At 47.6% G+C, this 25,794-nt stretch overlaps 1 protein-coding gene across 1 annotated transcript in view; it reads left to right on the plus strand.

Moving 5' to 3' along the window:
• The window catches only part of SEC24D (SEC24 homolog D, COPII component), a 425,192-nt gene that overhangs the window by 340,379 nt on the left and 59,019 nt on the right, over positions 1-25,794 (plus strand). The window contains exons 14-16 of the mRNA XM_078675943.1: positions 17,996-18,112; positions 19,281-19,451; positions 22,863-22,959. Coding sequence (XP_078532069.1) covers positions 17,996-18,112; positions 19,281-19,451; positions 22,863-22,959 — 385 coding nt within the window. The remainder of the gene's footprint in view (positions 1-17,995; positions 18,113-19,280; positions 19,452-22,862; positions 22,960-25,794) is intronic.

Consider the following 25,794-nt stretch of genomic DNA (forward strand, 5'->3'; position numbering starts at 1 on the left):
TTGGGCTCAATACTGAGCCCTGGGGAACTCCGACACCCAATGGCGACATCTCGGCGGAGCAGGCGGAGGCCCAGACCGTTTGTCGACGGCCTGCCAGGAATGATCGAAACCACTGGAGCACCGTCCCCCTGAGACCAATCTCTGAGAGTCTTGCAAGGAGGCCCTCATGGGGGACGGTGTCAAAGGCCGCCGACAGATCTAACAACACCAGCATCGCCCTGCCACCCGAGTCCAGCACCTCCTTAATCGCCTCCGAAACCTCCAGGAGAGCAGTCTCGGTGCTAAGATTGGTGCGGAAACCCGATTGAGTGGGGTGCAGTAGACCATGGGACTCCAGATAGTCGGCCAGCACCCTGTGCACATGCTTTTCAATGATCTTCGCGAAAGCAGGCAAGAGTGAGATAGGCCTGTAATTTGCCAACACCTCCGCATCCAAACCGGGTTTTTTGAGCAGGGGGATAATCATTGCCTGCTTCCAGGACTGGGGAACCACACCCTGTACAAGAGAAGAATTCAACAGAGGGTTCACATATGGATTAATGATAGCTGCCATTTTTGCCAAAAACTTGGCAGGGCAGGCGTCCCGGGGAGAACCAGATTTGAGACAAGCCATCAGATCGAATGAGGCGGTCATATAAAGGGGAGGAAAAGTTGACAAAGCCACACCTGCACTAGGCGAGGTGGCAGCAACATTCTCCACCCAACAGGGCGCCACGGGTCCCTGCACAGGGAAAGAGTCTTGGATCGATTGGATCTTAGAGGTGAAAAAATCCGCGATCGCTCTGACCCAAGGGGCAGGAGGGGGGGTCTGCGTCGGTGCACTCCGTGAAGTCGTAAACTCTCGCACAATAGCAAAAAGCTCCTTACAGGAATTGGAGGCAGCTTCGATTTTTCTCGCGAAGTAAGCCTTCTTCGCAGAAAGGATGTCTCGATGGTAAGCTTTCGCCAAGGACCTGTAAGCAAGCTTCGCTGATGGGTCGTATTTCGCGCGCCATGCTCTTTCCGCTACCTTGCATTGTCGACGTGAAGCCGCCAACGCTTCCGTAAACCATGGGGCGGATGCACCTTTATCAGGTTGGCGCGAAGGCCTCAGAGGGGCAAGATCATTTAACCTTTCTGAGAGCCAGGTCTGAAAACGCCCCACATCCTCATCTAAATCCCCCATCGGAGCATAGGGGTGGTCCGCGCACGACTGTGCGAGTAGTTCCGGAGTGACCCTGTGACAACTTGAGTCATTGTTGTTGGCAATGAGCAGCTTAGTGGCCCAAGCCATGCCGTTGTTCCTAACGAGCTGTAGAAAGGTCGCCACCTGCTCGTCTGCAGCCGACCCCGCATCGGTCGATCTCCGTTCACACATCCTGACGAGGTCCCTTTACTCCTGCAAGAGAAAAGTAAGATGACCATCCCGCCTCGATATATTTATCTAGATCACGGCCGGAAAGGCGACCCCCCACCCTTCTGTGTGCACCGCCTCCGTGTCCCCTGTGAACTTACTTCTTGTACTTGAGCGCTGACGGGGCCTAACGAGCGTCGTAACGGGTTTCTGTTCGATCGTCGCGACCGATAATCTGGCTTGCCGTCCCGCTCCTGTATCTACTGTGATAAAAGCACATATCAAACTTAGTTCTTCCTGCCCAGTGGTGCTGCGGCAGGACCGGGGGGGACCGGGCATGCACCGATCCTCCCCGAGTGCATTTGTTCTTGCTCGCCCCTTCGGAGCTGCGGGCATCCCCCAACCCCCTATCTCGTGCTTACCTTCTACCGTGCTCTGGCTCCGTGCTCCCGCGGTCCTGTTGCTGCTTGCCTACCCCTGCCTGTAATAAGGAACACGCATTAAACACATACTCAGCTACGCCTGCAACCAGGGCAGCGCTGTATTAAGGATACATGTTGAATCACTGTCCATATATAAACATACTGGCCACATGTCGCTCATACTCATGTCCTCATTAGGGAGCTGCCTATTGTCTGCCCTGTTTCTCCCTGCTTCGCCATCTTACTTTATCAGTCGTCCCCTGGAACTGCCATAAATCCGTGTGTGACTTGCGTGAGGCGGAGGTGTACCCATGCTATTGACCTCCCCCTGCCGCCGCGCGTGCTGAGATGTGCGCTAGTGAAGGTGGACCTAAAAGTGTATACTCGTACACGCATGCCTCTACACCTAAGTGCCTGCTCAATCTTCCTTAAACTAGGTGCGTGCGAATGCCCCCCCCCTTTAAAAAATTGACGTCTAAAACCTTGATCAACCTCTTCCATAAATTGTCCTTTGAGGGGGAATTTTTTTTAAAACAAGCATAATGCATAATAAAGTAATCTTGTTGCAGAACCCCATAACATTCTCTTGTTCTACTATCACCATTATTTCTTTCCTCGGTGCTGAATTCAGTTGAGCGACAGACGGAGAGAAGAGGAGTAAAATAGAACGCGCTCAAACATAAGCATGCTGACTGTACGACAATCCTGCTGCCGTCAGACCGTTCTGATCTCTTGACTACGGGCAACCTTGTGTAGTGCTAACATGCTTTTGGTCTTTCACCCAGAGCTTAGCCGATTGTGCGGCAGGCGGGGAGCCGAGAAAATGCTTGTACCGTGGTCACCCATGTTGTCGGGGGTTGAGGGGGTAGACATTTGAGTGGTTGAATAGGTGATGCTAACGCCGCCATTTTACAAACGTCTGCGTGCGGCCCACGAGGGCGTGAACTGCTCTGATCGCGGGCCCCTACACGCGGCCCTCAGACTCGATAACACTGCCACAGCAAATGTCGTGTACACTCGGAAGCGGTCCTCAACGCGATAACACTGACCCAGCAAAGTCATTTACACAAATCGCGCCTTCCCGTGCTTATCCTGTAGCCCATGCTACTTGTTTCCTAAGAGGTCGGAGCTGCAGGGTGCTCTTACCTACTGCGCCCCGCACGTGTAAATGCATGAGACAGTGCAGGGCTTAAGCTGCGGCCCCCGAGCGCCCGACCACCGTATGGCCCACAACAATGCAGCCCACAGCGGCCTAACGGCCATTCTGCGTCTCATACCTTGATGGGCAATGCGTGCCCCCCCCATGCATCTGCAAGCCTCTGTCCAATTCCAGCCCGACCGATCTACAACGTTACTGAGGCCCGTTTTCCGAGCCCGATCCCATTGCCACACGAACCTTCCACGGACTCCTCCACCTCCCCGTGGTCTCAAGCCACGGAGCCCTGTGCAACTTGGGTTTTACCCAAGGACGGGGCCCGGAGGGAGGCAAAGAGTGTCACGCTTACCTCGATCCCGACGGTGCTCGACGATGGGATAACAAAGGGGGTATCCCTCTATCCCGGCGCTGCTCGACGAGTGAGATGACAAAGGGGGATCTAAGGGACCTGGACGGGGAAGGGGACTGGCTACAGCCGGTGCGGCTGAGTGGGCCTGGTAGCAGCCAAGGATGCGACCTGGCAGGAGAGGGGGCAGCAGACAAAGAGAGCGCGTGGGAGGAGGGGCCACCCCTATGTACCCATAGCCCCGCCCCTTTCCCCTGTCCCTCGCGCCGCCCACCCCCCAGGATGGGCTGGCTGTCTGCTGTCCTCCGCGATACTACGGGGCCTGCCCTCCTATGGGGGGACCACGGGCATCCTGCAAACTGGGGCGTGAGACGGTTTTTGGTGGGTCATGAAAGTCTAAGCAATAAATAAAGATGCCTCTATACTCTGTAATTATCTTGTCACATTTGAGGTGTTTCAACGACAGTGGTCAAATGTCAGGCTTCGTCTTCTGACAAATTGCTGCTTATATTTTGTTTTTGTTTTTTAAGATGGATATTGGTATTTACATACTTCTCTCCCTTTGCAGTCAGAGAAACATTTCACCCTCCACACCCTTTCCGTATCTAGTGCGTTCTTCATCTTCTCTAGACTCATCATGGGATGTCTCTTCTGATTGCCATGGCCCTCTTTCTCAGTGACTAGTGCATTAGTGTATATGCTGTCTTCCCAACAAAATGCGAAACGAGAGCTCGGCTGATGTTTGGGCTGAGAAAGACAGATAGCATCTCACCAGCACTGATGTTTTGCCTGACGAGCAGAACGTAGACTAAAATAATATCTGTGTTGTCTGCTGGGCCCTGAATGGGGTTGTATCTTTCCTACCACCTGCATGTCACTTTGAAGACGCACTCAGATGGAACACTTAGTCCATTCAGAAATTGTCCAAATACGTAAGACTTCTCTCTTTCATCTAGCTTTTGATCTGGAATCAAGCTAATTTTCCCAATTCCGATGTATCTTTCTTTGAAGCAGATTTCCAGCTGTGCTGGCACTGTACAAAAAAATCAAAATTAAGTTAAATAAATAGACGCAGTTTAAAATGAGCCTTTGGAAGTAATTGATGATTAGAAATATTCAGTCCCTTACTTGTGCGCATCTCTTTTCGAGGTCCACTTTGTTTCAGTAATGTTTTGCACATAAAACGCACGTGAAAGGAAAATGTGCATTCCCCAATGAATGTCCAGTTTTTGGGAACGTATTATGGCAGTGTTTACATTCCGAATCTTGGATGATAGTTGTCACTGTAACATAAATCAAAGGACTCACTTCATTGACCATGGAAACATGAAAGTCTGAGCTGTACCTGCTTCAGTTCGTACCTGTTGTCTGCAGAATGATCAGAGAACAGTCTGTTGCTAAACCGTTTTATGAGTTTCTATAGAAGGATAAAGTCTTATTGTAGCCCAACGGTAAATCCCAAATTAGGTGAAACATATGTGTTTGTGTCAAATTTCGAATTTCAACTTAGGTGAAATATGTGGTCACGTCCATGCTTATTCCTATCTCAAATTCCACCTGGTATTATCCGAAAGATTGGTGAGGGGAAAACAGGCATGCAGGGAGGAAAATGTGCTCTTTTATCTTGTGGTCAAGGCTTATTTTTCACAGCAAAGTCCTGTGGTGTGGTGTGATGTCATCTTTAATTTTGCAAGTGGCATGATCTATTTGACAAAGAGGCATTGATTTAATCATTAATTTTGTGGTTTCAGTTATTTATACCTGCTTGAATTTGCCTTGTCTTCTTCCTGGCTCTTCTTTTTTGAAGCCGAATATCCAAACTGACTTCTAAGGAATACTTGATGGCCTACAGCCAACTAAGGACTTTGTTAAGATTTCTCTTTGAGCCAGTCATAAATGTTTTCAAATGTACTCAGATGTTTTTTTGTTACTGGGATCTGCAACTGGGTTGCAGTCATGTGCAGGAAGTGAATTCTGAAATGAGAGTTTGTTATAACGCGCATTTGGTGCTTCTGGGTGAGGTTTAAGCTGCTTGGGATGGGCTTAAAACACTTGGTGTGATCTAAATGCTTCAGGTTGGATTTGAGTGCTGTGGTGTAATTTAAGGGCTCTGTGATTGGGCTGAGTCACTCTGGGATATGCTTACGAATTTGGAGGATGGGGTTTTACAGCTTATTAGAACATTGGAATGTTGGGAGCTCCATTGCAGACAATGGAGTGCTCCCTGCTTCTACGGGCCGGTAAAGGCCCGCAGAGCAGCATTCCAATGTTCTACAAAGGCTTCTCGAAGTTCGAGGGAATTTACACATGGTATGCAAAAAGTTACATTGAGCCTATCCCAAAGACACAACACATAATAAATTTGAATGGGACCCCGTCCGTCTGTCCAAGCCTCTAGACTTAATTTACATGGGGACATGGGGCCAATAGGCAGTTTCAGTTGGTGCAGCTACTGCAGCCCGAAATGGTACCATAAACCGTGGATTATTCAGAAAGGGTCGACAAAGGTGATCCTTTTAACCTACAGGGTGGGGATACCAACGGACATATCAAAGAGGTTTCCATGAGTCCAGTATGGGTCTCTGACCCAACAACCTATTGCCAAAAATAAAATAAAAACAAGGGAATAAAGTAAAATATCAGGGTTGGCCCAGCTGCATGGGTTATCTGAGACTTTCATCCTTACTATAGCCGGGAAGTGTGCCTAATTAGCATATGTTTGAATCTTCTTTTAGTTTTCACCTGTCTAAAATTCCTTTTTACTGGCAGTACTACAATGCTTGTATACTCTGCTTGTGAGGTCGGGAACTTTTTGACTTTTTTGGATTCACATTTTCTGGAAGTAAAAGGCAGAAGTCGCAGACATTCCTGAACTGTACAAAAAGTCAAAATTTGACGTGGTTGCTTGCTGCTCCAAAGCTGCCACTTGAAAATTTTATTTTATTAGTGCATAATATAAAAATACAATGCACATTAATTTAACATAACTTTTTTGGTTTTCACTGAAATAGCCACAAAGCCATCTTTGAACTATGAAAGGAAGTATACAGCATCATTTTAAACATCCTGAGGTTGTTACAATAAGTGCCGGTAAAAGTGGGTAATACGCATCCATTACAGGACCCAAACTAGCATTGGCAAAAGCTATAGGTCTGACATCTGCTAGCCTTTAGGCAATTCTTGTTTTGCTTTGTCGTTGTTTTTGGAAATCCTTAGAGTGTGGGAAGCTGCTGGGCATTTGCCAGTCTAGAAAAAAATACATTGACTAATGTCAAAGGTTTTTTTGTCTTAAAAGAGCACACATTACCATAGTACTCCTTGGCACAGAAGGGAACCACTTTGCTTGTGGATGTGCTCCAGATTGGAAAACAGCATTGTTGGAAAACGAGGCAGCATCTGTGAGGCCTGCACAAATAACATGACACATTTGTCCTTCACTGGGAACCAAACACCCTAGGGCAGCGCCTGACTCTGAGGGTAGCGTTGCAGAGCAATCTGAGGCTTACTCAAGGGAGGTGGTGTGGGCTAGTAATCGCCATTTGCAGGTGCGCAAAAATAACACTCAATAATTGATTGTCCAGTCTGTACTTTGCTTTATAAAAGTAAGAGTACATTTATTAAACACACACACCACTCAATATTTTACAAATATACAACTATACATAAGCTGATGGAATTACTTTGTGACATTGCATAACATCTCCACCCCTCCCGCAGGGGGGTGGGGTCTAGTACCACCACTCCCATGTATGCACATCATCTTGCCCCCAATGCAGTGAATTGGTCTTAACCTGGAGCGAGGGCCCTGCGCACTGGCACCATCCCAGTGGCAACCCCCCATTACCTCAGCAAGCATTAAACAGGCTACACCTGCCTTGGTGACACATGACCCTGACTGAGCATCTCCTACTGACCATACAGTATGCACCTCTATATCTTAAGGGGTAATAGTCTGGGGTCTTCACCTAAGCGCAGCAGCAAGAATACATGTTTACGCACACTTTAAACTTACAGTACTCAGCACATTTGGATTTCATTAAAAATGCAGTGCAATTACAGTCCCTAAAGGCATCACAGATGATCATAGGATTAAGTAAATACAGTCAGACACCCTAGTAGGAGTGTCTAGCCACTTAAATCCACTTTGCTTATGACATCACCTTAAAGCAGTACTTCAGATGGAACATCAGTCTCTTGAAACGAAATAACTATTAATAAATGCATTTCAGCGCAATTACACCATTTCACCTCCATGGGATGCCCTTCTGAAGACATCTCCAACTCAGCCCTTCACTCCATGATGCACCTCTTAACGCACACCCAGCTGTAGAACAAAAGTTCCAGCCTAGGAGGTGATGCAACCTTGGCTGAGCCCTTGAGGGGTTATTCTTTTTAAATCCTCCTGTGACTTAGGGGGGGCTTGTCTCTTCGTGCTGGGGGGGGGGAGACTGCGCTTCTCCAGCAGCTCCCCAGCACCTTTTCACCATTGAGGGTGACCCCCCTCCTCTGGGGGGCCACCACGTGCCAAAACGAGATTCCCCATGCCCTGCAAGGCATTATGGGGCGCTTCAGGCTCCTCTCCGTGAATATGGTATGAGCAGCTCTCCCGCTGGGCCGGGGAGAACCGCGCTGATGCTGCCGGCGGTCTTCTGCCGCGTTCCAGCCTTGTTGGGGGGGCCCGGTCCCACCCGGACCCCCAGGTACTGTCCTGCGTCCCAGGGAGCCCACCTCCGGCCTCTCGTGCTGATTTTTCTGGGGCCCGGTCCCACCCGAGCCCCACGCCTCTTCTTGGGGGTTCTTCCGGGGGGTCCCCTTCCCACCCGGGACCCCCGCATGCCTTCTCGCTGGAGGGCAGCCTGAGGAACCCCCCCCCCCCCCCCCCGGCTGCCCCCGCCGGCTCCCCGCGCGGCCAGCACTCTTCTGTGCTGCCGCGGGAGCCGGCAGAGCACTTCTCGCCTGCCCGCTCTGGCGGGCAGACGCGGACTAAAGCAGTCCCTTCAGGACCTCGGGGGAGTGCGGCGGCACTCCCCCAGCCTCCTCCTCGTCGCCGGGGATGGGGTCCCGGGCCCCTGGATATCTTTGGGGGGCGCGACGGTGCCCCCCCGCCTGACTTCTGGGCCCGGGGATGGGGTCCCGGGCCCCCTCCATGACTTCGGGGCCCGGGGATGGGGTCCCGGGCACGACGGCGCTCTCCCGCATCGGCGGGGGGCCAGGGTGGGCTCCTGGTGCCCCCTGGGGGCAATTTTCACCGGGGGGGTGACGGCGCTCCTCCGCCCACCTCCTTCACATCACCGGGGGCAGGGTGGGCTCCTGGCCCCCTTCGGGCATCTTCACGGGCGGCGCGACTGCGCCCCCCGGCTTGGTTTCTTCCTGGGGCATCCCCCAGGACCTGATTCACCCCGGGGGCATGATTGCGACCGGCGGCGGAGCCCCACGAGCTTCGTCGTCGGTCCCAGGCGGGGTAAAAGGTCGCCTACCTTCTCGGGGGCATATCTCGTCCCCCTGGAGTCCGATTTTCCCTATTTTCGCGTCTTCTCGCTCCTGGTGGCGTCCCCCAGCCACTGGGAGCACACTCCTACCTACGTCCTCCAGGTCTCAAAGAGGGTGCATTCTGCAGGGAGCGGTTTTCACTTGCTCCCTGCACCTCTCTTCTCCCTGCGCAGATGCCTCTTCTTCTGCGCCCCGGTCCTGGGCTCTTCTTCTGGCGCTGTTAGAGGCCTGGGGGGCAGTCAGGGGTGTCCTACTTCCAACTGCCCATTGCACCAGGCTCCAGCACCTTTTGCCTCTGCAGGCCACACCCCAGAGAGAGCTTCTCTTCCTGTGCAAGGACTTTTTAAAAGTTGAGTAGGGGGCTGGCAGGAAGTCTGTGTGTCCTGTCAAACAGCGACACCTCACTTCCCTGCCCCTGCTCCCCCTCCTTGTCCAGCCTCTGGGTTTGTTCAAAATGGCGTCCTCCAGTGTCTCTGGCCACATGGCCTCTGAAACCCAACTCCTTCCCCCCTCACTGCCTTCACTTGCCGCCTGGTGCCTGGCACCCAGCACAGCAGTTGATGGAGTGGCTTTTAGCTCCACCTATCTTTTCTCCTTGGAGGGAAGATCTTTGCCCTGGGAAGAAAGGTCATTAATCTAACCTGCCATGGTGAGACCCCAGCCAGGGACTCAGAGAAATATGACATTTCCGGATGACCCAAAAGCAGCACAAATATGACTTTGGACTCTGCAGAATACTAATTTTCACATCTTCTACACTGGACATTAGTGCGTGTCTGGAATCTGTTGGCTTTGTGGAAGTCATTTTAGCCATGGGCCCCACATCCCCATAGGGAAATAATGAAGTGAAAACACAGTAAGACACACTGACTTTCCCTGGCATGTTCCTTTCCAGTGTATAAAGCCTATTCCATGTCACCACCCAATTCTGCCTAAGTCCTGCCACACTATTCACTCTGTAGCTGCTCCTGTACTGCGCCCGCTAGGAATCTCCCCTGCGCAGCTCCTACACGTGTGCACACGCATGTACACCCGTGTCTGCATGTAACCAGCACGGTGTCCCATACACCAGCTGTTGCGCAGCGACCCAGTCAAGCCAGGGGTACAGCAGTAAAATCTCCATGCAGTCTCCTTCATTATGAGTTCACTGTGGGTGAGTCCCAGATTATGAGGCTCCACCACAGTAAAAGCTCAACAATTAGGTGTTCAAAAAGCGAAAAATGCGGGCGGCCCATAGTGTCAGAACCACCTTCTAACAAGCATGCTGTAACTCACAGTGAAGTTATCGAATGCCTGAAGTGGGATAACTCATTGCCCTGCGGTGATGCTCGAGTGAGTTTTGGAAAAATGTGAATGACCCAACCACAGACAAATGGATGAAGAGTGGCTAAAAACCCTTATAAGTAACTATGTCGTACACATAATTTTAAAAGGTCTTGGCTAACACATAGACCTAACAAACCCAATTGCTCTGCCATTGGCTGAAAAAGGAGGAAGGAAATCAAGAAAGAATGATAAAAAGACAGAACAAAGTGAGAAAAGAAAGAAAGAAGAATAGAAAGGTGGGTAAAACGACTGAAAAAAGGAAGAAATTAAAGAAAGAAGCATAGAAAGATGAACAAAGAAAGGAAAGAAAACCGGCAAGATGGAAAGAAAGCAAAAAGAAAAAAAGTAAGGAAGTGGGAAAGAGGGAAACAAAAAAGAAAGTAAAGAAGAAAAAAAGTCTAGAAGGAAAGAAAGGGAACGAAAGAAGGAAAGAAAGCAAAAGTAGAGAAGGAAAAATGACTGTCTGTCTTGGTGCAAAAGCTAGGGAAAGATCCGCTGGATGCAGCCTCCTATCAGGCCCTCTCCATGTTAAATATGGATCAAAAAATACTCAGACATGTTCTGGCAGCGTGTCTGCTTTGATATCTCCCGAAACTGGTCCATACTGATCCGTCGGGGTTCATCCCATGTGGGAATAGCATATGTTATCTGCGGCAACTGACCTGTGTCCTCCATTTCCCTTGTCTAGACCACGATCAATACGCCTTAGCCTTCTTAGAAATAGAGCAGGCTTTTGACTCCATGTGCTGGAAGTATATATGGCTTGTATCAGAGAAAATGGGAGTGGGATCCAAATTTGTTGCCTGGGTTAAACTGTTATACGCGGAATTGACAGCACAAGTGTGAACTGGAAACGGTTTCTGATGAGTTTCTCTTGCAAAGGGGTACACGACAAGACTGACCCCTACCACCACCACCACTCCTCTCACATGCCCCCGCTGTTCGCCATGGCAATGGAGCCTATGGCGTGCCGACTGCGTTAGGTTGGGGGATAGAGGTGGGCCAGATGATCTATGTTGCGTCATTATATGCAGACGCCGCAATGATATAGCTGCAACTGCCGGCCACTGTGGTCCAGATCCTTCTAAAGGTCATGAAGGAATTCGGGGAGCTGTCAGGGTTCCATTTCAACCAGTCAAAATATGTATTGTTCCCTATAGGCCAGCTAAAGGGAGTGGGCGTCAATTTACTGCCAAGGGCGGGACTGCCTTGGCGAACAGATAGCATACAATATTGTAGGCTGCAAATCACACACGGAGTGCAGCAGTTCCACGCCCTAAGCCTAGGAAGTATCATTACCAACCTTCGTCCCTCCATTAAGACCTTGAACACCTTCAAGCTCTCCCTGTTGGGGAAAATAGTGCTGATAAAAATGGTGGTGCTACCCCACTGCTTTTACGTGCTGCAGGGCACAATGTATGAGATCCCTCATGGACTATTCCGAAAAATTAGGTTGGCTTCTGGTACAACTATTGTGGGCAGGGAAACAGTGCAGGTGGGACTCTCCACACTTAAGTTAGAATGGAACAAAGCAGAAATGGAGGCTCCGGACCTCGAATTGTAACACCTTGCGGCCCAGCTGCAGCATACAGTTCATTGGTTCGATGAGGGGGACAATTGGGAAAAGACCTTTTTTGCAGGCACATATGGTGATACAGCTTTGGGGACACTCCTGATGTGCAGCAGTAGAGTTCCCGAGACTTTGCCCGATGTTTTCTTACTATATTGCCAACCGTGGGAGAGAGCTATATCGGGAGTTCTCAGTAGGGCTTCCTCTGCACCTGAGCTTATGATCTGGATGGTTAGACCTTCTGCTCTAATAGTTTGGACCATGACCACCGATCAGTGGTTAGACGTTGGGTGTAACACACTTAGTGACCTGTACCCGGTCAACTGGTTTATCCTTATGCAGGACACCTTTGAGACATTTGGCCTGGGACGTGGACAGTTTCTTCAGTATGCAATAATTGCTGTCAAGGCCAGAGAACTATGGCCTACGTTCCCCGAAACCCTGGAACCCACACAGACATAGGTCGCTCTGTTGTTCCTGGCAGGTAGGCAGAGGCTCATTACACACCTATTTCAACCACTGCACTGATGGACCGGTTCCACCCTTAAAAGTGGAGGAGACTTGGCATCAGTTTAGTAAGGAATCAATCACTGCTGGGAAGTGGACTAGAATACATGGGGGAGTGAGTGAGGTGTCCATTAATGCATGAGTCAAGATCATTCAATTTAAAATGATCCATATTGGCTACCTCTACCCCAATCAGTTGCAAACCATATATCCAGCTAGAGACCCGGGATGTGTACGCTATGGAAGCATACCTGTGGATTTCTTCCATGTGTTGAGGAGCTGCCCCCTTGTTACAAAATTCTGTGAGGAGGTGTTGCAACAGCTTCATGGGGCCACAGGCTTGGCGATCCCCTTTGGAACTAAGCAATGCCTCTTGGGTCTATTACCTAAAAGAAAAAATTGGAAGCTCAGTAGAAAATTTGCGCTGCTGGGTTTAACTCTGGCTAAGTAGCGCATAGCTACTAGATGGCGGAGTGATAAACTGCCAGCGTGCTTTGATTGAATGGGTGGGGGCAGAGGAGGCTCATATGAGAGAAGTGCGATGGGATGAGAAACTGTCGGATGACCTGATTTCCTGGGATGCTATGTTACGTGCGCTGACCGAGCCTCCGGCTGAGGCCTCCCGGAGTGGAGAGGCTGCTGAGAACCGGGGGGAGGCTGCTGATGCAGATGACTCACAAAATGCGGCCGGTTACAGTGCCTGGACTTGGCCAAACTCGATGGCCGTGGACATACAAATGAGTGCTCTTTTGCTAGCTGATAAGCCCTTCTCAAGAGCAACCTGTGTATATGATGGAGCAATTGGGGGGCGAGGGAATTTTGGGGGATGTTTTGTCTGTTTTTTTACCTGATTATGCAGTTTGTTGCATAAGTAATATGTATAGCATCATGCTGCAATGGCAGATTAATCTAGAGCATGGCTACTCACAAACCTTTTCTCAGGGGGCAAAAGTACAGTCTGGTTTGCAATCGAGGGCCGCACTGATGGGCTTGCGGATTCGGTTGGGGCAGGGCTACTAGAGTTTTAAAAAATCACCACCTTTTCAAAACATTACTAGACAATACTGTATTTCAAAAGTAGTTATAGCTACAAAACTACAAGGTGGAGCTTTTCAAACAACTGAATGGCCTCTCAGAAATTGTGCTTTTTGACTTGGCGTAAATGTGTTTGGTAGTGGTGTTGGGACTGATCAATAGCTCTAAGGCCAAGTTTTCATTTGCAAAGGGAGGCGAGGGGCATCATGACCCACACAAGCCTCTCATGAGTCATGGTCCATCCCCATGACAGTGGTAAGAAATAGCATTTTAGACTGTGCATCTACTTATATAAGATTACACACTAGTGACGTGTTACATTTCACTTTATTTTGTAACAGGGATGTTTGAGTTGCTGATAGCTTTAACGCCTTTGGCCAAATTTGCACAATTCTTTCCAATCAAAAAGCATTCAAGAGTATTATATGGCACATAGCTGACAGGATTTCAGATTGCTTATGTGTGACATTTCCAGTGTCTCTTCCTGCTCATATGTGACCTCCATACTTCAAGAGGCATCTTATCACCAGGAAACCCAAGCAGTGAAATCAATGAAATTAGATAAATATCAAAAACTACCCTGAACTGCGCAGAGAGAGGTTCTATAAGTTCTATAAGTTTCATTGAAATGGCTGTGTTGGCCACGACATCCTTTTGGATGGTCATTAACAAAGCTTTTGGGTTAAAAGTGATAGTACTATTGGTCTGGCAACAGTTCGTCATCATAGCAGGCGTCCAGGTGCTGCCGGCATTTAACATGCTGTGCAACACAGATACAAATGGCCAAATCTATGAAAAATTCAAAAACAAAAGAGGTGCGATAGCTAGGATATATTACGCGCACTCTGTCATGTAATTCTAGTTAAATTCAAAGTCATAATCATTGTAGGAGGCTGGGTTTCTGTTGCAGTAACCCCCCCCCACGTTTTGCCAGACTACTGATGCACTTTGACTTGATGTGCCCTGGGTCCCTGCCAATCAGGTTCCCAGGGCCTGTGTTCTTTCCCCAAAACTGTACCTTTCACCCCCAATCGGCACCCTGGCCACATGTCAGCCCCTGATAAATGGTACCCCAGGTACCTAGGGCACTGTGACCAGGAAAGGACTCTAAGAGCTGCAGCACTTACTGTGCCACCCTTGGAGGCCCTGTACCTTTACACTTACACACTGCCGTTGCAGGCTGCGTGTTTTGGTGCAGAACAAAGTGAAAAGTCGACATGGCACACATCCCTGTGTGCCATGCCTACAACCCACTGCCCTGGCATAGATCAGCCACTCCTCTAGCTAGGTTCACTATACCAGCGGTGAGGGTACAGGTGCATGAGCCCTGTACCCCTACAGTGTCTAAGTCTAGTCATAGACATTGTATGGGCAGTGCTGCCATTAAGATTATATGGTGCTGGGAGTTTGTCATTACGAACTCCACAGCACCATAATGGCTACACTGAAAACTCAGAAGTTTGGTATCAAACGTCTCCGCACATTAAACCCACCCTGATGCCAGTATGGAATTTAATGAAAAATGCACTCATAGGGCATCTTAGAGATGCTCCCTAAAAAACGACCAGCCTCTGGTGGGTTCCCTGACTGGTACACACCTGCCTGCCACCACGAGAGAAGTTTATGGACCCCTGGGGTGGGAGCCTTCGCTCCCTGAGCCCCGAAACAAAGCCTTTCCTGGGCAGAGGTGTTCATATCTCCCCCAGGCCAGGAAGAGCCATCTGTGGCTGGGGAGCTTCAAAGGCCTTGCAGCCTTTGTAATGCTATCCCCAGCCTCCCCTGCTATCTGGGGCAGGCCCCTTTCCTTTCTCCCTTCATTTTCGGCAGGAAGACAGGCGGGAAAAATTAGCCAGCCCAGGTGTGTCCACCACGGCCAACCCCACCCCTCAGGTGGGGGAGGCGAGGTGAAGCGCACTCTTCAGTGCCCACCATCTTACAGATGGCAGGTACTCTCCAATCAGGATTAGGGATTGTGCTCACTCCCTTATGTGGGGTGAGCACACCAAGGGTGTAGTCACCCTAAGGTCAGTAGCCCATTGGCTACTGACCCCGAGACCCCTAAAATTCCCCCTAAACACAGTATTTAAGGAGCAGCTCTGAACCAAGAAGGTAGATTCACGCAACCTAAGAAGAAAAGGGACGAAAGAAGACGCCCAGCAGAGGAGAATGCAGAGAACAGACTTGGCCACAGCCCTACCGGCCCGTCTGCAGTTTCCGGAGAGCCTGCGCCAAAAGTCACCTTTCCTGCAGCCAGCAACCTCCAGATCCCTGGGAGGACTGACAGCCTTCAACAAAGACCGAATCTCCTGTGAACAGCAGCTCTGTTCAAAAGAGAACTCCCAAGATAGACTCCGAGCCTGCTGAGGACAAAGAAAGTCGACACCTGGAACCACCACTGCACCTGTCGCCTACTGCCTGTGTTCGAGTGGCCCACCGGTCCCAGCGAGGTCCCCCAGTGCTTCAGAGCCTGAGTCTACCATGGGCTGACCGTTAGGGACTCCCCAACGTCGCCTGCAGCCTCTGCACTGAGACCCCCAACTGCGAAAGGCCCCGTAAGGTGAAATCTGACCTCAAAAGACACCCCTGCATCCAGCCGCCCTGCACCCTGGAGAAGAGAACCCGAGGTGCACCTACGTCCCAGAGCCCCCCAACTTACCTGCCCAGCTGTCGGTTCCTCCCGGAAGTCTTCCTGGACCGAGCCTGCAGCTGTAAACCAAAGCCGAAAATCCCCATTGAAAACAACAGGGCATCCAACGCCAAAACAGCATCCTGCACCCAGCCGCTGCTGCGGGTGCACTTTGTGTGCTAAACCAGATCCCCCATGACCTGAGCCTAACACCAGAACCTTTGCACCCACAACCCAGTGGCCTGCTCGCAAGCAGCCACCAACCGGAGGCCCCTATCGCCCGTTGGATAACATTGGGCCTCAGCACTCTGCACCGGCTGCCCTAGTGCTGCTGACGGCGTATCAAGAGTGTATCCTTTACACTGGGGGAACCCTTTGTCTAACACCAGAAGCTCAACCCAAAAGACCGATTACTTACCTGTTACCTGTTAACTGTTAACTTCCATTTCTCTCAATAGGAACCTATTGACTGTTTTTCTCTAAAAAAAAAATGTTTTAAGTGTGGAGTTGATTTGTATGGAAACCTGAAAAATAACAATTGTGCAAAACCGATTTTACTTACCCTTTCTCTAGGAAATGTCCCAGTGTCATATCACACTGAGTAGAAAAAATAATCGAAAAAGTAACTAAAAAGTAATTCAATACCTTAACTTACCTGTATTTCAAACAACTGCATTTGAACTTGCATTCACTTGTAAACACTGCAAAATATATTGCGAAGCATTTATTTCACTTACCTGTGCCAGGCTTGGCTTGGTTCTAGAAATAAAATAACTTTATATAATATTTTTATACAAACAAAATTGGTCCGAGTTCAGTCTTTGAGTGTGTGACATCATTTGCTGATGGGTATGCCCAGAAGTGGGTCCCTTGATCACTGTGCCTCTGGATTCAAGGTCGCCTAGGCTGATGAAGGGTGACATACCCTGAAACCGGTCCCAGGATGCTTCTTTCCGGTCCAGGGAGGACCTGGCCTGGCAGTTCGGTCTGGACTGTTCCCATGGGGCACAGGGTCAAGACTGATTTGCATATGGCTGAGTCCAAACTGGGGTGGTGTAGTGGGTAAAAGAACGTTGTGTTTAACTTAGATCTTTTGACTAGGGGAGAATGTTTGCATTGTCAGCATTCCGTCCATTTGTTTGCTGTAACACACCTCTGGTATAAATCATCCTGCTTTCACCTCATGATCTAAACACAAAGGCAACGCTAAAGTTAAAATTATAAAGTGAAAACTAAAAACACTCACACTGAAAGGAACTACCTTATGTGTAGATATGCTCATTGTGAGAGCGCAAGATGCTGTCACTGAAAGTGAATCCGTGAATGAATTAGGCTGACCTATTGCCCCCTGCTGCATGCAGAAGCAAAATCTGAATGACACAACAGACTAATGGATGAAGAGGGCTGCCTGTAAGCTCTTTTATGTAAGTACATTATACATATAATTTTAGTAAAATCAAAAGGTCTTGGCTCATGCATGGCCTAAAAATAAGTGATTTGACATTGAACAGTCGGTTAGCTATTTGCCTTACACTAAAATTGTATCACAGTTTGCAGTCTGTCACTGTATCATAAATGATCATAGCAAAGGGGTGCGTCTTTCCTCCATGGTCCCTGCAGTCCTTCCCAGCCTGTGGTAGGAATAAATGCTTTTTAAGGCTGGGATTCCTCTGTTCCCAGGATCCACGCCCTCCATTTCTGCAGATTGTTAAATAGTTTTGCACTGGACCTTTCTTAAATAAACTCTAGTCATCGAAATCGGCCCTGGGAGAATTTGCCGACAGCAGGGTTTTGATGGATCATAATTCCCATTTGGGAGCCCAAGGCGCTCCCATGGTTAAAGGTCAGCGGGGTCATGTCCTCACATATTTCATACTAAACTGTTTTTTCATCATTTTCTTGATATGCCAGTGATATTTACTATCTCCAAATATAAATGCCTTGCTGCTGAGCTGCAGTGCATAGAAAGTCTGGAGCTGCAGCTTCAGTAGATTGAGTGACATACTGTCCCTGTGCTCGTTTTATAATTGCTTATCACGTTCATTTCTAAATGAAAGGCCTGTTGGCCTCTAGGCTACCGAGACGTTGGTTGACATTATAGGGGATGGTACGGTGGCTGATTTGTAGACCGAAATCAATTTCCAAGCAGTGGCCTAAAGGTCAGGTCTGTTTTCCCTTTCACAGGCAGCTGAGTGCGCCGGGAAGCTGTTCATCTTCCACTCCTCTCTGCCCACGGCCGAAGCTCCAGGCAAACTGAAGAACAGGGACGACAAAAAACTCATCAACACCGATAAAGAAAAGGTATTTTCCACGGTGAAGGGTCTTAGTTCCTCGAATCTCAATTGCCTTATTCTGAAAAGTAATGGTATATCCTCTTAGATGCTCGGTGGATGTCGTCTACAAAACTATTTTGGGTTACAAAACCGGCAATTCGTAAAATCGCAGGGTTTGTAACCACAAAATATATTTTTGGGATGTGCTAAACCCATTTTGCGAGTCAGTAAGCGTTTCCAACTCGCAAAAGGGGTTCTGCGATTAATTGAGAATCACAAATAGGTGTAGCGAAAGGGAGTCCCTTCCTAATTGCAAATTGCAATGACATGTAGCATTGGTTTGAATCCCTAATTACAGTCGCATACCATTGATCAGATACCGACACACGAGTTGGGGTGGCAACCGATTCATAAATGGGTCAGCTTCATCTTTGGGAATCCTGTCAGATGGCTTTGGGACAGCTGAGAGTGGTCTTGGGGCCCTCAACATGCGCTCCCCAATGTCTTCCCAACGCAGAAACAATTTTTTTAAGCAAATCCATCCCCCTCTAAGAAAATAAGAGTTGCTTTTGAAAAACATATTTTCCATATGGAAATGTGAACACAGGAATGGAGATCAGTTGTCCCTTGCAGGCTGGCATCCATCCCCGTGGGCCCAGCCAGTCGCATGGCTTCACAAATAGCAGCCTTCATATCTAATATTCATTAGGCAGGTCATTTTATTAGTGTTTGCGAATAGGCATTTTGTGATGCAACCTACTGGTGCATAGGATCACATCACAAAATAACAGGCAGGTCACAAAAAAATGGCTAACAGTTTGCACTTACTATTTGCAACCTGCCTGTACTGACATCAGTCACTAAATTCGGTCTTTTGTAGCGGGACGGTGAAAAAGAACAGCAGTTTGCTATCACGAAGTACTAAACAACATTATGAGCGGATTATCATTCTAATTTGATTTTTGGTATCAAAGCTTCTCTTTAATTCCATATGCTGGAGGAATTGGATTAGAGACGCAGTCATGCCGTCAATAATTGGTAGCAGTACATGTCCTGCAGTAGCTGCGTTAATCTTTAAGACATAGTATGAATAGGTATTTGGCACTTGAAATTATGTGAGCTACAGGCTGCTTCATATCTACAGCGATTTCCAGGTACTAGTCTTACATGCATGTTGTTTCTTGTATCCTCTGCAGACTCTCTTCCAACCACAGATAAATGTTTTTGAGAATTTGGCCAAAGAATGCGTGGTAAGCGGGTGCTGTGTTGATCTCTTCCTGTTTCCCAACCAGTATGTGGATGTCGCCTCCATGGGTCTTGTCTCATTGTTGACTGGAGGAACTCTTTATAAATACAACAATTTCCAGGTAACATGCTTTCTATTAACTTATTATTTTACTGATCCTATTTTTTCTACATGTTTATCTCCAAACATTTGCAGACTGATGGGTTCAGGTCAAATAGTGCAGCAACATTGAGACTGCCAGAATTCTTGCTGCTTGCTGTGGCCTATAGATGCTTTAATTGGAGTCTATTCAGAACGCGAAATGTGATCCCCTATGCGCCTGTGACACCTTTAGAGGGAACCAATAGTGGGCAGGCAGTACTTACTGTGCCAGCAATCAGGGGATGGCAGGAGAAAGGCATCCAAACACTTGGAGACCTATATTACGAGGGGGCGCTAACACCAGATACATCGCTAGTAGAGGAAGAGGGGCTCCCACCAGAGCAATTTCTAGCCCATCATTCAGTGATAGCCTCACTCACTGTCAAATGGGGGACGTCACTACAGAGCCACAAACGCATCTCACCATGCAGTACTTACACGTCATGGGACAGGGCAGGCAACTAACGTGCTGGTGTGCAGCCTCACTCAGAACTCATGCAGTGATTAGCCTGGATTCACTTCTTCATAAGTGGTAGCGGGACCTGGGTCACCAGTTTACAGATACGGAATGGGCTCGGGTGCTTGAGAGCCCAACACGCATTCACAGGAATATACGCTGCCGGCAGATACAGTTAGATATAGTTCATAGGGCATATCTCACGCCTGCAAAAATGAATAAATATTTCAAAGAAGATTCAGAATCTCCGAGGTGCGGTGAGAATGAGGCTGATTTAATGCACATGCTTTGGAGCTGTACCCGGGTGGGCGCATACTGGAGTGAAGGGGCCGCAATATTACACACCTGTACTGGTCAGGAGCTGCCTTTTGATTGGCCCACCTACTTGTTGCACAAGTTCCACAGGACACCCAACACGAAGGTCACATCCAGATTTCTAGACTTGGTATTGATAGTAGCCAAGAGGCTGATAATTAAAAGATGGAAAGCGCCAGACTCCCCCCCCCCCCCCCCCCCCCCCCTCCTATAAAGCCCTCTCGGAACTCCATGCTCGCGTAGGCTAAGGCGGAAAGTCTTGCTATCGGGCAGAAAGAAACCCTGGGTCTGGTTAAGGTTCCCATCGCAACATACTGGGACACCTTTTTACTGGCAAGTACACGCTGACTGTACCAGTGTGCAACCACACACTTCAGAAGTGAGGGGGATAGTAGTTATCAGCTGTAAGAGTAGCATACAAAACTATACATGAAAGCGGGAAGGCGCTGTGGTCTGAGCACTTGTTACACATGTTTCCTTTTCTCTTTTTTGTTGTTAGTTTATGCAACTATTTTGATCTCTCTTGTTAGTCTATCAATGTCGCCTAGTCGTTTACAAGTACCAGCACTATCACTTTTTCTGTATGTTAACATACGTAAAGGCATGCAGCAGTAGGCATGTAATAACGTGCATAATCTAAAGCATAATTCGAAATGTACACTAATAGTAACCAACATGATACTTTGTCCCTCCTTTCTTCCCTCGCTTGTTTATTGGACACAAATTGCAACTGCACCAAAAAGTCTTGTTTTTGCAGCATTTACTCTGTCTTGGGAATGCAATAGGGCCATATAAATGTACATGTACCATACCTAATGTAACAGCTACTTTTGCAACAATGCCGCCATATTTACATTGTATGTCCTAAAAGTATAAAATCAATAAAATAGATATACACAAAAAAAAATAGTGCGGCAACATTTAATTGTACAATCCGTTGGTACATTCCAAACCGCCTATTTCGCTGTGAAGATGCTGTCTTGGGTATGATACCTGGACCCAGAGATGTTGAATGGGAGTATACAGTTAGGTTATAGGGACCGAGGGCTGGATACACCTTAGCAAGTGTATACCGCCCAGGTTCTGTTCACTTGGTCCTGAAGAAAACCTGGTACATTCCATCACGGGTTGAAACATGTACACCTTTATTTCACATTCACATAGATATTGTCGGTCAATATAGCCAACGGAAGTATCCCAGAACTGATTTTAACATTGTCCAGTAGCTTCAGAATACATTTTTTTCCCAGAAGTTATACTTGCCCAATTTGTAACCTCACTTTTTTTGCACCACATTCACAAAGAAATAACGTGCTCCACTGTAGTCAGGTGTCGTAGCACACCTGATGGAACTCGGCTGTCCGGGTGGGACCCGATGATGAAGCATGTCACCAGCCAGGTTGGTGAGTGAGGGGTCTTTTAACAAAAGAATACTTTTCTTTTGTTACTTCTCCATCTCCCTAAATCCCATTAGGACCATTGATTTGGTCCAATGGTGATACTCCTTCTTTTGTTTATATAGATTAGGGTCCAGGGACCAGGAGTACCTCCCTCCACGTTGTGGAAAATCCCTTACTCTCTCTTTCTTGTTATTGCTCACCATTGATATATACCAAAACACAGCTGAGAAGCGCCGCACCGTCCTACTGCTGATTTGGAATGGATCATTGAGCCCATTTTGCGAGTCAGAAATGGTTTTCCAATTCGCAACATGAGTTTAATATACACCAAAAAGCCATTTTACAGTTGCACGCCCTGTGATTTTGTAAACCGCTAGGTTTACGACCGCAAAATGTGTAGACACCCTTAAGAATACCTGATTTTTGCGCCGCGAAGATCAACTTGGGTGTGCCTGCATTTGTGATGAAAATCCCCGCGAGGCCACTTTGATCCTGTTTCGCTCAGTGAGTCTTGTGTTCATTTGTTACCTTTCGTTTGAGGTTCCCTGAGGCATCACCATCCAGGATTCTCTGGTACCTCTCTGGCTACTCATGATGTCGCCTCCTTTACATTGCACTGAAGGGCACAGAGCTGCGATGCATTTGTGGGCACGTGATTGTAGTTCCTAATGCTCAGACTCTTAAGGCAACATCTTTTACTAGAATTACAGTCCTGCTGATGTGGCAGTGTTTATTGTTGCAATATGTTGAGCTGCTTTCTGTAGCCGTTCTTGCGATTTAAAATTCTGGCTTAAGTTTCACTGAAAGTATTAGGGCTCGAACTTTTCGGTATTCACAAAGGTAAACGTAAACCAAAAGTCTAACTTCAGCACATATTGGCATCCACAAAGGTAAACTTGGACCAAAAGTCTAACTTTGCTAGTAGTAACTTACCTTTGTTAAAACCGAAAAGTACTAAAGTTAGACTTTTGGTCCAAGTTTACTTTTGTATATACCGAAAACTAGTAAAGTTAGGCTTTTCGTTTAACTTTACCTTTGTGAATACCGAAAACTAGTAAACTTGCACAAAAGTGAACGTTACCTTTGTGAATAGGGCCCCTAATTTGGACAGTGAACATGAAATGTTCTCAACGTATTTGTGCTGCTTTGGTGCCACCTTGTGGTAATTGTGATATTTCCAAACAGATTTCATATTTTTTCTTTTTTTCTTTTTTAATAGATGCATACGGACAGCCAACAGTTTCTAAACGACCTTCGGAAAGATATTGAAAAAAGAATAGGATTTGATGCCATTATGAGAGTTCGCACAAGCACAGGTAATTATGTCCCCTGTCCAAATAACTTACTTTTTTTATCTTCAGAACTGTCTACAATTTCAGTCTATTAAATGCTCTGCTAGTGTTCAAATTTTTTAAAAATCAGGGAAAACGTGATCCTGCATTTTTGGGGGAATTTCTATGGCTTTGCAAATATTTGTTTTAGGGTAGCCTAAATCCAACACACACAAATTAATGTGTTGATTAGAAATAATGAGCTAAACATTGAAGCTTTCGGTTTTTTCCTAAACATGCATTTCCTATTCGAACTTTATATGACAAAATATAATTTACCCAACTGAGTTATAGCATCTGCAAGAATGGATAGTTTGCTCCCTTTTGAAAAGAACAAATATCAAATTTTGTTACAGTAATATTGGGAAATGCGTGTTACGATTTGAGAACATGAGGCCCTCCTTCTGAGCTCGGAGGAATTAGAGCGGGGTGAAAATGTCTAGGAGAATCCCCCGAAGTTACCAAGTCCAGAAACATCGCTCCAGCTTGTAGTAGGTACTAATATACTCCTGGTAAAAACATGACTGCGGGCAGACGCAGAGCCTGGCCCCTGGCCCACTCCCCAGCATCAAAGGGGAAGCCCACAATGTTATCACAAGAGAGGCCACAGCCTACCTACGTCCCAGAAGCACTCCCCGCCTGGTACCTTCAATCTGCACCAACCTTTCTGCAAAATTGTACCATCTGTTTCATGCAAGTGGTTAATATTAGCTTTAAACTCCCTTTAAACTTGTTTTAATGACCCTGGAATTCTGGGCCTGGCAGTTTATTCCCCATTTGTGATGGTTGTTAACTGACAGGGAATTACTAGAATTGTTAATTCTGCCCTCGATATCTCCCCATGGAGTTAAATGGGAACCCGTAATAAGAATCCTTTCACACCAAGCATTCACTAGCACAAGATTTGGAGTGTCAGATGCCAGAATGAGTGATAATGTGAAATTGAAGTAAGGACACCACTTTTGTAAATTTTTCCTGTTTCCAGCCTTTTTCCCCCACGCATGTTTCTTCAGTTTATTCCTGGTGGAATTTGTGTGGGGAAAACTAGAGTGCGAAATTTCAAACAATGTGCTCGGAACAGTGGCCTTAGGGATTGCCACCCTATTGTTAAACGTCTTCTGCCGCTATCAGTCCTCCAGGTAATATTTTCTTTCTTGATAAAAGCACTTTTTTTGGTAGACTGACCTATGTTCCCTACTATTCTCGGTGTTCCCTTCTGACGTGCTTGTGCCTGTGCCATGCATGTTCACTCCATCTCCCTCACACCTCACCCACTCTCTTTATCTCACAATTCTGTCTTCAACTGCCAACCACCCTTTAATCTGCCTGGTTATCTTTGCTTGGGCGGCGTTGTTTCGGTGACACTCTTCCCTCTGGAACATAGTAAACACAATAAGATGATGAACAGAGTACCAACACTTTTTAAACACTCGCCACCAGTCAAGAGATTTGGGTTGAATCCATTATTCTTTTGTTCACTATGCCACCCCAGTTGAACCCAACCATATGCAAATAGGTCTTGACTCTCGTCCCCATGGGGATGCTTGTTTCCGGTCCTGGGAGGGTCCGGCCTTGCAGTTTGGGCTGGACTGATTTGGAATGGCATAGTGAGCAAAAAACAATGGCTTTAGGCCCAGATCTCTGTACAGGTGGTGAATGTTTAACATTCTTCAGCATTCCGTCCATCAATTGTTTGCATTTCTCGCCCAAAGTGAGACGGTATGCCTAGACATGGGTCCTATGCTCGCCATGCAACTGGAGTTCAGGTAGCCTGGCTGGTGAGGGGTGATATCAATAAACCGGTCCCAGTATGCTTGTTTCCGGTCCAGGGAGGACCTGACCTGCCAGTTCGGGCAGGACTGTTCCCATGGGGAGCAGGGTCAAGACTGATTTGTATATGGCTGGCTCCAAACTGGAATTGCATGGTGAGCAAAAGATGTTGGGTTTAAGGCCCAGATCTATTTCTTAGGGTGAGTATTTGACATTGTTCACCATTCCTTCCATCAATTGTTCTTTTTGACATTTGTCGCCCTAAAGGGACAGGTATGCCCAGAAGTGGGTCCCGTGCTTGCCATGCCACTGAAGTCAAGATAGCTTGGCTTATGAGGGTTGATATCACAAAACTGGTCCCAGGTTGCTTGTTTCCAGTATAGGAAGTACTTGGCCTGGCAGTTCAAGCTAGACTGTTCCCATGGGGAGCAGGGTGAAGGCTGATTTGTAAATGGCTGGGCCCAAACTGGAATGGCATGGCAAGCAAAAAACGATGGATTAAGGCCCAGATCTCTGTTCTGGGGTGAATGTTTGACATTGTTCAGCATTCCGTCCATCAATTGTTCTTTTTGTTGTCTTTCATCAGGATCATAGACTTCTGGCAGTGGTGGGAGGCTTCTCACACCTGGGAGTCCAGTCAGGCAGTCCGGACTGGGCTCCCTTCTTCTCCTGGACAGCCGGGAAGGTGGATGGATGAGTGCTACTGAGGGAGTAGCTAGACTGGTCAGCTACTTTTTGACAGGGCGGTACGAGTCGGTGGGGAAGGGGGCTCGGAATTGGCACAGCTGCTGGCAAACCAAGAAGCAGAGTGCGATAAAGCATATTTAGTTCTGATTCTGTTCTTTATTGTCTGCAAGTAGGCACTAGATGGTGAAAGGTTTTTCTTAACGTATGCTTCCTGATTTAGCAATTTTAGCAACTCAATACGTTTTCTTGGAGATCATATTGTTACATTCACAATTGTCAGTTAATAATAAAAGGCGGTACTGCTGAATACGTTTGTGACATATTGGGCACTATATGGTCATTATCAGGATATGAGTATTAATT

Source organism: Lissotriton helveticus, chromosome 2_1, assembly GCF_964261635.1.
Source record: "Lissotriton helveticus chromosome 2_1, aLisHel1.1, whole genome shotgun sequence".
Classification (NCBI taxonomy): Eukaryota; Metazoa; Chordata; class Amphibia; order Caudata; family Salamandridae; genus Lissotriton; species Lissotriton helveticus.